The sequence below is a fragment of the Gymnoscopelus braueri genome (genome assembly GCF_963280865.1).
Source record: "Gymnoscopelus braueri genome assembly, contig: SCAFFOLD_64, whole genome shotgun sequence".
Taxonomy (NCBI): domain Eukaryota; kingdom Metazoa; phylum Chordata; class Actinopteri; order Myctophiformes; family Myctophidae; genus Gymnoscopelus; species Gymnoscopelus braueri.
This window is the reverse complement of record NW_027660534.1, coordinates 218,899-229,711: the sequence shown is the minus strand read 5'-3', so window position 1 is coordinate 229,711 and position 10,813 is coordinate 218,899. Positions and strand designations below refer to the sequence as shown.

Sequence of the window (10,813 nt, the reverse complement as noted above, 5' to 3'; positions counted from 1 at the left end):
GTCACCCATGTCTGGGTCTCATATGGGTTTCGTACGGGCTAAGTGGGCATGGATTAGAACTGGTCACCCATGTCTGGGTCCCATATGGGCTATGTATGGGCTAAGTGGGCATGGGTTAGAACTGGTAGCACAAAAGTGTGTTCCATATGGGCTATGTGTGGGCTAAGTGGGCATGGGTTAAACTGGTCACCCATGTATGGGTCTCATATGGGCTATGCACGGGCTAAGTGGGCATGGGTTAGAACTGGTCACCCATGTCTGGGTCTCATATGGGCTATACGTGGGCTAAATGGGCATGGATTAGAACTGGTCACCCATGTCTGGGTCCCATAAGGGCTATGTATGGGCTAAGTGGGCATGGGTTAGAACTGGTATCACAAAAGTGGGTTCCATATGGGCTATGTGTGGGCTAAGTGGGCATGGGTTACAACTGGTCGCCCATGTATGGGTCTCATATGGGCTATGCACGGGCTAAGTGGGCATGGGTTAGAACTGGTCACCAAATGTCGACTTAGAACGCGCAATAAAGCGTAATATCTCGATAACGATACGTTTTTAGAATCCGCCTTTCGGATATGTTGTAAAGCTCGCAGAGGCGCACGCGTCGATGTCTTCGCCTTTCTCGTACAACACTCCCACGCAGAGTCCTCTACTTTCAGGGAGCTACATAGAGTGTTAGACCTTTAGACCATAATGAATGCAAACTTTAAAAAACAAATTTCTCGTAGGAATGTCGGATCGGGACACCAAGGGCATCCACGCGTGCGCCTTAATGAGCTGTACGACATATCCAAAAGGCGGATTCCAAAAACGCATCGTTATCGAGATATAACGCGCAGAAGATAGCCCCTTGACCCCAGCTAATTAAGGAGAACCGTAAGGCTGTGTATGACAAAAGTTATATGGGCGCGTTCTGGGCAACACACTGACCCAGAATCTGATGTTTGATTTTGAAAAATGACTTTTCCAAGCCTTTGAGACAGTTATTTATGATAATCTTGGCCCTTAGGGGTCGTGCAGCTTTGAGACTGGCACCGTTGGATTCAGCGTCAAAAAGCAAGTTGGAATATATATATACATATATATTTTTAAAGCAATTAGAGGGTTAGAACTGGTATCACAAAAGTGGGTTCCATATGGGCTATGTACGGGCTAAGTGGGCATGGGTTAGAACTGGTCACCCATGTCTGGGTCCCATAAGGGTTATGTGTGGGCTAAGTGGGCATGGGTTAGAACTGGTCACCCATGTCTGGGTTCCATATGGGCTATGTACGGGCGAAGTGGGCATGGGTTAGGACTGGTATCACAAAAGTGGGTTCCATAAGGGCTATATATGGGCTAAGTGGGCATGGGGGTAGGTTTGTGCTACTATATTGGCATATTTATCATACCAAAATATAAGCTATGACATAGTAATACAAAAAAATATATATATGGTCACAGGTGGTACCAATTTGTGAAAATATGTGCAAGCACACCTTTTTGTACCTTTTTGACTAATAATAAAATACTGCTGTATTATATGATTCATATCCTTTCACTGCAATAACTAACAGACAAAAAGTGTTTTTGTTTTATAAGTTAGGCTATACTATATTATGTTTACAGCCAGAATAATCCTGTATCATACAAACCAAACCGTGTGTAAATCCGTTGAGAACTCAATGAGTTGTGATGCTTTTCATGGCTCAATGAGCTTGGTTTATACTTCGACGCACGACGGTATCGCGCGTCAAAAATCACCGATCTACAAACGCACAACAACTCGTCTCCGCAACGCTTGTGGGCTTGTACATCTATGATCCCGTCGAGCGTGGAAGCGTAGCTCAGTCAGCATAGACATTATAAGCATAGAAAGTGAAGCTCTGCAGTTGGAATGAGCAGCAGCAGTCAGAACAGTTCTATGTGTATCGATATCTATGCGCTGAACACAGCAAACCTACGCACGCACACACGCACACACGCACACACACACACACACACACACACACACACACACACACACACACACACACACACACACACACACAGACAGATTAAGTTTACGTCTCATCTACATAGAGGCTAGAGCTTGCCCACTTCCAACCCATGCCGGTTAGCCCACATGCAGACCATGTGGGAACCACATGGGCTTGCCCACTTCCATCCCACTCCCAGTTAGCCCATATGCAGACCATGTGGGCCCGGCATGGGCTTGCCCAGTTCAAGCCCGTGCCCAGTTAGCCCATATGCAGACCATGTGGGACCCTCATAATTTGCCCAGTTCAAGCCCATTCCCACTTGGTACCCAAGTAGCCCGCATTGAAACCATATGGGTCCCACGTGGGCGTGCTGGCTGGGGCAACTCACACAAAACTGTCATTCAAAGTCTGCTGACCCAGCGCCAAAGCCCAGACCCCTTGGGGGGTTTCCTATCCTTGGAAAGTTAAGTAGTAGTTTTAGAGTTTCTAGTAAATGTGTTTGATTATATTCTAGGTGTTCATGAATTCATGCTCGAGCTGTTTTAATTAGGACTATAGTTTATAACTGATCATTCAATGAATTGTAATACGATTTGCCTATGGTTACCTCTCGTCTTTTATTAGTGTTTTCTGCTTTAGTATAGTTAAATAAATAAAGTATCCTGTTAATGTCCATTGGAAGTTCTGCCTCCGTTATTAATGCTTACAGTAGAAATATTCTGTGGGCGGGCTCTTTACATTTCTCATACCTGAAACAAGGTTTATTACACATAATATAAACCTTAAAAAACCTTTAATAATTTTCCTGCCCATAATAAGTATAACTGCCTCTGTGTCAGTTTGGTACTGTATCAGATTGTTGGTTCCTACCTGCAGATAAATTCAATTACAAGTAACAAAAAGTTGGGTTGAAGAACAATTAACACTTTTAAAGTCAACTTCAAGTCCCTGAATGCATTGCAGCCGTGCATCGTAAGCCCACGGCAGTGTTGCCATGTCTGCTTATTATAAGCGGCTTGTTTGAAGATGCGTTGTGAGCTTGTAGATCGGCTATTTTCAATATACAAAAAAATAAAAATAAAGGGAAAGCTTTGATCCCTTAATTCTATATATGTATATATAGGCCATGTGGCCTTTAGTCATCACATGACCGTATGCCAATACACAGTTTTCGGCTTGTTTTCATAGACCTGTCTGCTTATTTCTTTCGCAAAATATGGAAACACTGCCAACTACAGGAACTGACGTCACGTCAGTCATTCCCGTTTGAATTCTCAAACCGCCCGGTGGATTTACCGTACGCCAACCCTTCGTTAGAAGGATATTTTTAGATGAAACAAACCAAAATAAAATCAATAAAAGGTTGTTGGACATTAAAAGAAGTAGTTCCAGAATCTCCCGATCTATTTCTCGGATTGGATACACTCCAAGGAGACGGAGTGTTGGAGCAGTGAACTGAGAGAGATATGTATTTAAGTAAGTAACAAGCTGTTTTCCCTCCATTTTTTGGGGCCAGTAATATAGTTTGTACCACCATTTATTATGCCGTTCAGATACCATCATCTGGCTGTCATCCTTTGACTAAATGTTTTGTGAATTATGTGCGGGCTGGAGGTTCATTGTAGCTTGTTAGCCATGGTAGCACAGTCTATGCTTGGTAGTCATTATTAGCATGATAGCTAACTGGTAAGTGAGTCCTAGTATGGAGAATAGTATGTATTATCCCGTTCAGATACCATCATCTGGCTGTCATCGTTTGATTAAACTTATTATTATTATTATTATAATATATTATATTGCCGTGGCAACTTAGTCCGGAGAGCAATGCATAATATTAGCTAGCATGCTAGTTCACGTTAGCCCGCCATTTTCACAAGTTTCGTGATTAAAATGCATTCTCATTAGTTTATCTGTGTGTATAAAATTATAGATTTTTAGCGTTTTTAATAATTGCATTAGCATAGTTGTAACCAGCACCACTGTGAAGCAGTTCGTTAATTTATAATGGTGAACTAAAAGAAAAAGAATGAACAGAGCTAACTGGACTGGTCTGGTATCAATTCACTTAGTAGGTAATAGTTCCGGTCTAGAGCGGATACGGAAACGACATCATGTTTGCATATGCGTGTATGTGAACATTTACCGGATATACCAGGCTGGCTTTAGATTGCATCCGAGCAGCACTAAGCCAGCCTATCCAAGCTTCAGTGTGTACACATCGTCTACTTAAGTAAAGTATCAATACTGCAATGTAGAAATACTCTGTTACAAGTAAAAGTCCGGAATTAAAAATGTACTTTATTTATTTTGGCTTGTATATCTGCTATTTTGGGAGAATTGGGCGGATGTTTCCCACATAATAGGAATGCTAGTGGTTATGGGGGGGAAAAAAGCAATGCATAATGTTAGCTAGAATGCTAGTTTTTGTTATCAAAATGTACTTAAAGTATCAAAAGTAAAAGTACTCATTATGCTGAATGTCTAATTTCAAGTTTTGAAATGCAGAAAAAACTTTTGAAAATAGCAGATCTACAAGCTCACAATGTTTTGCAATGCGACGCATTGTGAGCTTGTAGATCTGCTTATTTCAAATGGCTGAAGTGGCTAATGTATGTTTTGTAATAGGCTACTAATCAAAATCTACAACGTTTTTTTTTTTTTTTTCAAACAATTGTAGTGGGGTAAAAGTACAATATTTGCCTCTGAGATGTAGTTGAGTAGAAGTAAAAGTACTTAAAATTGGAAGTATTTCTGTGAAGTGAAAGTACCTCAAAATTGTACTTAAGTACAGCACTTGAGTAAATGTACTTAGTTACTTTACACCACTGCCAATGTAGCAGGTATATAAATATACAGAAATGCATTCCACCAATAATCCCTCACGTTTTATTTTATTGTTCCAATATTATTTATTGTCACTTTTATTTTGGTATGTTTACTACAAAAGACCGTTTTGGGAGCTAATGCTTTTATTTTGAAGTCTTCATTTCCTGCAGTGACGTCATGTACCTGCGTTGCACCCTCTCTCCCTCAGTTGTTTGTATGACAGACTGAGGTGAGGAGAGTTTGTCCTGTGCTCTTGTAGATTTCTGTTCTAAATGATGTTTACAGTGTTTATATAATCTTAAACTGTGAAACAAGGTTATAATGTCATTCCATGGTGCTAATGTGTTGCTGTGTAGTTGTTTTGCAGAGGTTTGAGTGTTTTAGCAAACTTTTTGTTAAGTGTACTGTTTAGCAGCACTTGTGAGGACTCACACACAGCACCTGCAGCATGTTTAATGGCTTCTTTTTTTCTTTTCCACACCACAGACTGGTGTGTTGCAGACGTCCTATTGTGTACTAATGCTGCTGCATTATTGTGTTTATTTCATGCAGGTATGTTTGTTGCTCCCATGTTTTTGGTCTATTGTGTTTTGTACTATGTGTTTATTTTATTGTTTTGTTTGATGTCTAAAAAATATTAATTAGCCGGTGGTGTATACATTTCCAGTGTAACTGTAATGGTATACAGTGTATTGTGATCTATTGTGACAGATTTGATATCTGAATGTTTTATAAGTACTAGTCGCTCAGTTGTTTGTATGACAGACTGAGACTGGTGTGTTGCAGACGTCCTATTGTGTACTAATGCTGCTGCATTATTGTGTTTATTTCATGCAGTCCAGAGAAATAAATACGCCACAGTTTCGGCTAAAGACACCAACCGAATCTCCTTGTCCATCAAACACGCACAACACAACGCAGAGTCGTAGCAAGGGTCTGCTGAGAAGTAGGCCCAGACCGGCTACACCAAGGTTAGTTAATGGAAACTGCTTCATATACTTTGGGTAATCCTTTTGCCAAAGGAAATTTTAATGAAGGCAGAGTGAAGCTTTTACTAGAGAAAAACCTACCATGATTTATCTGCCCCCCCCCCCCCACACACACACACACTTTTTTCTTTTTAAAGGTAGGGTAAGTGATATTTTTTGGTGATTTTTCTTTTTTTAACACATCCACCGCCAAGGGCTAATCTCATAATGTACTCACCAGTGCCAAGGTTTTATTGTTGTTTTTTGTTTTTTTCAGGTCGCCATAGGCCCCGTTAAAATCCTTTAGATTGCCCGATACACTGTTTGTAAACAACGGGCACATGTCCTGGTGTCTACTCGTCGAGACCGCGTGTCAAACGGAGCCGCCATGTTTGAGTTCTGATCGTTTATGTTAACATGGGAAATGCGAGGATGAAAAACTACATGTCCTGTACAGCTTTTACAGGGCTTTTTGTGTACGACTTAGAATGAAGGCAGACGGGAAACAAAAAACGTGATCGCACTTCCGGTCCGATCGGGTGGTGTTACACTGAAAATGGTCCCCCTAGAAAATTAAAAAAAAAAAAAATTTCGAAAAAAAGGAAAAAGCACCACAGCCCGTAGGCTACGGGATTGGCGCTTAACCGTTGGATTTAACGGCCCGTAGAACTACGGGCCCGGCGGTAGATGTGTTAATGTGCTTTGTCTGTGTTAGAGCATTCATAGTTCATGTTTTGTGTTCTCACATTTTAGGCTTTTGTGGAAGCTGCTTGGCAGTGTTGGAGTCAACTGACCACTGTAATCATGGTAAGTAGACTTAATAATAGGCTAGATATAGCTATGTGATGCTCTCAGCCACCCTTATTGTCTCCCCAGGCCGAAAGGCATGACAAGAGATTATGTTTTGCACCCTGTCTGTCCGGCCGTCCTTCCGTCCGTGTCATTCGGTCTGTGTACAGTTAATCTCCGGCACCGTTGCCTTGATCGCAGCGAAACTGTGCACACACACTCCCTGGATGCCGGAGCAGAACCTCTGCCCCAGATTCTTCTCATGGGCCTTTTATAGCGCCACCAGGAGGCCAATTCATGTTAAACACATTTTTTTACCGTAAAGCAATACTGTGTGTGTGTGTGTGTGTTTTTCTTTTGGGTAATTCTTCTCTCTTTGTCTAAGTAAATTGGAGATGAAGATGTCCAGTCCACAAATGACAAGCTGTATTGCTTTAATGTCCCCTTCCCCTGTTTTTGTGTTCTTCCTGAAGAGACATACGCAGTGGCTCGTGAGAAGCTCCAGCTGGGAGAGACGTCATCGGACATGGCGACTGATGGTGATGATGCATCCCGAAGGCGACAGAGGAGGTAACTAAAAATAGCTGTTGTTAGGCAATGGTTCTAAAATGTTTTCTTGTCAAGGTGTGTATTTGGCCACGGAACCCCATCTGAAAAGATTTTGTGCCAAGGACCCTATACAAGATTTGTGGTGTTATGTCAAGGTTTTTCTTTTTTTAAATAGCTGATGAATATAGGGCCCTCCCGGACCCCACTTTGAGAACCCCTGCATTAGACCACGGACCACCATAAACCCTGAGAGTTACAGCAACATAAGGGTCCATTTGGTTCCTAACTAGCCTTCATTTATCTGGGGATTTATCTGAGGACCCCCTCAAGGACCCCTGAAACCTGGAATTTCCCCCTGTATCTAACCCATTATAATTATTAGACGCATTAGTCCCACCTCCGAGCCAGGAGGTGAAGAGTAGATGCGAGTCCGGAGGAAGCAAGCAGGTTAGACTGACGACCACATTCCAATTCCTCACACTCCTGCTCGCTCGCTCCTCCATGTCATGTCATGCTATATTTCTCATATATGAGCTGTTTGACATGCAAGCCCTCACCATGCACAACAAACAGCATGATTGTATACATTGAGGGCCCTATTCTGGGCGGCGCCTTACCCATTATCCCTAAACTTCTTTGCCATTTTTTACTATTTTGAAAAACATTTTCAAATAGTTCAAAAAGCCGATCTACAAGCTCACAACGTGTCAATGTAGATCGGCTAGTTGAACTATTTGAAAATGTTTTTCAAAATAGTAAAAAATGGCAAAGAAGTTTAGGGATAATGGGTAAGGCGCCGCCCAGAATAGGGCCCTAAATATCAACTCATTATTTAATGTGTTTCTGTAGCTTTGATCACTGTTATTCATGATATTGTTGCCGTCGGGCAGAAACCTTGTATCTCCATAATTAAACTTTTAGTTTTTTCGTAAATGAATGCCCTATTTCATCGTTACAAAAGAAATGAAGATAACCGATCTACAAGCTCACCACGCCTTGCTTTGCGGCGTGTTGTGAGCATGTAGATCAGCAATTTTCAAATGGTTGATGTATGCATGGTTAAACTGATTTGTCCCTCTTGCCTGTACTTTTTTAATACATTTAGCTGGGAATACTCTGGAACCCCCTCAAGGACCCATGGGGGTCCCCGGACTCCATTTTGAGAACTACTGCTTAAAGTTACTTTTTTATGTTTGCTAAAATTTATGTTTTTAACTGAATGTAGGCCAACGCCAAAACAGAGGGAGGCGCTTACGAGTGAGGAGGAATCGGAAGCTTTCGATGATGGCCAACTACCACCTACACCTCCCCATGCACTGTCCAAGAAAGTGAGCTGCCCGTACCCCCCCCCCCCCCCCCCCCCAAAAGACACAGGAGCCGCAGTCCGAGCAGCAGTCCAAGCAGCAGCCCCGGTGTATCTCCCTCTTCTCAGACAAGTATGTAAAAAGTATGGAATTAGATTTTGTTATTTTTTAAAAAATATACAGAGAATTTAACATCTTGAAATGTTACATTATGTTTAGGAACCCCGAGTCCCAGAAGAACCCCCAGTCCCGTTGGAATCCCGAATGTGGACACCCCAGTTGGAAGACCAAGAGCAAGCCGCCCAACTGCAAACCTGATCAGCCGCCCCACTGAACCCACAAACGTGAGCACCCCAATAAACTCCCATTACACCTAAGGCAGGCAGCCTCTGTGAATAGCTTTAAAGCACTGCTGAAGACCTATTTCTTCACTCTGGCTTTTGGTTGATTTTTTAATGTTGTTTTATGCTTTTGCTTACCTTTTTTTGCTTTATCGTTAAATTAGTTTTACTTTACTGTAATTGGAAGCACCTTGAGCTGCATTTCATGTCATGAAAGGTGCTTTACAAATAAAGTGTATTATTATTAACTGTGACACAGCCGCCCCACTGGGACCCAGATGAGCCACCGCACTGGAACCCCTATGAGTCGACCCACAGCTAGAACCCCAATGAGCCACCCCACTGGAACCCCTAGTCAACCCACAGCCGGAACCCCAATAAGGCGACCCACAGCTGGAACCCCGATGAGCAGCCCGAGTCCAGCACCACGAGCACCAGGCATGGGAGAACACATGTTCACCCAGCTCGTGAGACTCCTAGAGGAAGTAAAGAGCACTCGGAAGGTCCATGGGCAGATGCTGAACATGCTGCTGAAGGAGAAACAATCTCTGCCAGCGCTCGAGCTGCCTGAAGGAGCTGTGTTCCCGCTGGACACGGTGGCAGATCTCGAGTCCATGAACTTAAAGCTGGGTGACCCTGACTTTAAGTCTGCAGTTGTAAGTTCAAATCTCTTATTCACTTCAAAATGTACTTGTATTTTCTAAATCGCTTATTCACTTCAAAATGGGCTTGTATTTTCTAATCACATTGGTAGTCTGTTAACCTGCCCTTTGAGTGCATGCACACAACGGGCATTGACATCTTAGCTGTTCACTTAATACAGAATTTCCTTCCTGTGACTTTTATCTTACTCAGGTTGCCGTGGTTGCAGACATTGGGGGGACTTCCCTGGACCGTTGTGTCAGGAGGATGATGGGGTTCCTCCTGACCAATACGCTGGCACTCGAGTATAACCTTTTCGGACGCAGTGGCAAGAAGGAGTTCCGAGGACTGGCACTTTTTGAGGTTCTATATGGTAAATTAGATTTTGTGTTATTGCCATAACATATGATGGTGCCACCTGAACTTTGTTGTTCTACATGAAAACTAAATTGCCACCATAGCTCAAGACATTTAAAATTATTATGTTTTCTTTTTCTGTTCAGCAAAGAATCCTCAATAATGCATCAGAACATCTTAGCCACCTTAGCTGTCAGGTTCTATACATAATCCTGCATTTTTCCTGTAGCACTTGGCCGTGTGAATAGCTTGAACTGTTCTCAGATTTGACTCGGTTGTTTTTAAAAAGCATACACATTTCTCAGCGATATAAAACTTTTGAAAAGTCTGTCTTATAAGGTTTCATAATGTAAAAATCAAGCCAGCATTACTAAGTTGGCTTCTTGTCATTTAATTTTAGGGGCAATAAAGAAGAACGCCGTCACGCAGCATATAAACCAGAAGGATGCAGAGATGGCCGTGTCCAAATGGTTCACCGGAGCTCGAGACCGTGGTGGAAACCGGACCCTACGAGCTAGGAGATCCCTCGAAAACACAGTGAACACCCAGGAAAATCAGGAACAGGCCCAATAGGCCACACACACACACACACACACACACACACACACACACACACACACACACAGAGTTTGTGGTGTGTTTATCATTCAGGATTTGTTGGCTGAAATGGCCCTCTGCTGGAATAATTAACTACCTCATGAGAAGAACCCTCCTTTTGTTGAAGTTGAGTTAAGAGATATGGGTTCCTCATTAGTTTGTGTCCAGAACATTTAAGTTGTTACTTTAGAGTTTGCACTGTTATTTGTAATTTTTACATCATTACAAATGATTGTTTACAAGAGTTCTATCTTAATGATAATTTACGAGAGTTAAAGGGATTGTTTACGAGAGTTGAAGATATATTGGCCCAATAATACTGTCTACACTTTATTTTCATTTATTTATTTATTTTTAAAACATTTTTTAATTTTTTTCACAATTTCTGAAAGCTTTTGCACTTTATTTTCATTTATACATTTTATATTTTACAATTATCAAAGCATTTTGTATTTGTTTTTCTAATATTTGTATTTGGT

The 10,813-nt window shown here is 41.9% G+C and overlaps 1 protein-coding gene and 1 long non-coding RNA gene across 3 annotated transcripts; both read left to right on the top strand.

The window, feature by feature from the left end:
- Positions 1-3,239: 3,239 nt before the first annotated feature.
- Positions 3,240-8,758, top strand: LOC308081464. Of its 2 annotated transcripts, XR_013932852.1 has the most exons (6): positions 3,240-3,437; positions 5,559-5,758; positions 6,509-6,562; positions 7,018-7,114; positions 8,319-8,529; positions 8,617-8,758. It is a non-coding gene; the product is annotated as an uncharacterized lncRNA (long non-coding RNA). The 2 variants fall into 2 exon arrangements; XR_013932853.1 differs by lacking the exon at positions 3,240-3,437 and having other exon boundaries at positions 5,429-5,758; positions 8,617-8,757.
- Positions 8,759-8,999: 241 nt separating this feature from the next.
- Positions 9,000-10,522, top strand: LOC308081463 (uncharacterized protein). Its single transcript, XM_080457833.1, has 3 exons — positions 9,000-9,394; positions 9,594-9,753; positions 10,138-10,522. The coding sequence occupies exons 1-3, from the start codon at positions 9,017-9,019 to the stop codon at positions 10,308-10,310; spliced, it is 711 nt and encodes a 236-aa protein (XP_080313959.1). The 5' UTR covers positions 9,000-9,016; the 3' UTR covers positions 10,311-10,522.
- Positions 10,523-10,813: the final 291 nt, after the last annotated feature.

Coding starts and splice junctions, on each gene's coding strand:
- LOC308081463 (XM_080457833.1), top strand. CDS start 9,017: ATGAGCCACCGCACTGGAACCCCTATGAGTCGACCCACAGCTAGAACC. Junction 9,395..9,593: donor CTGACTTTAAGTCTGCAGTT/GTAAGTTCAAAT, acceptor TATCTTACTCAG/GTTGCCGTGGTTGCAGACAT. Junction 9,754..10,137: donor ACTTTTTGAGGTTCTATATG/GTAAATTAGATT, acceptor ATTTAATTTTAG/GGGCAATAAAGAAGAACGCC.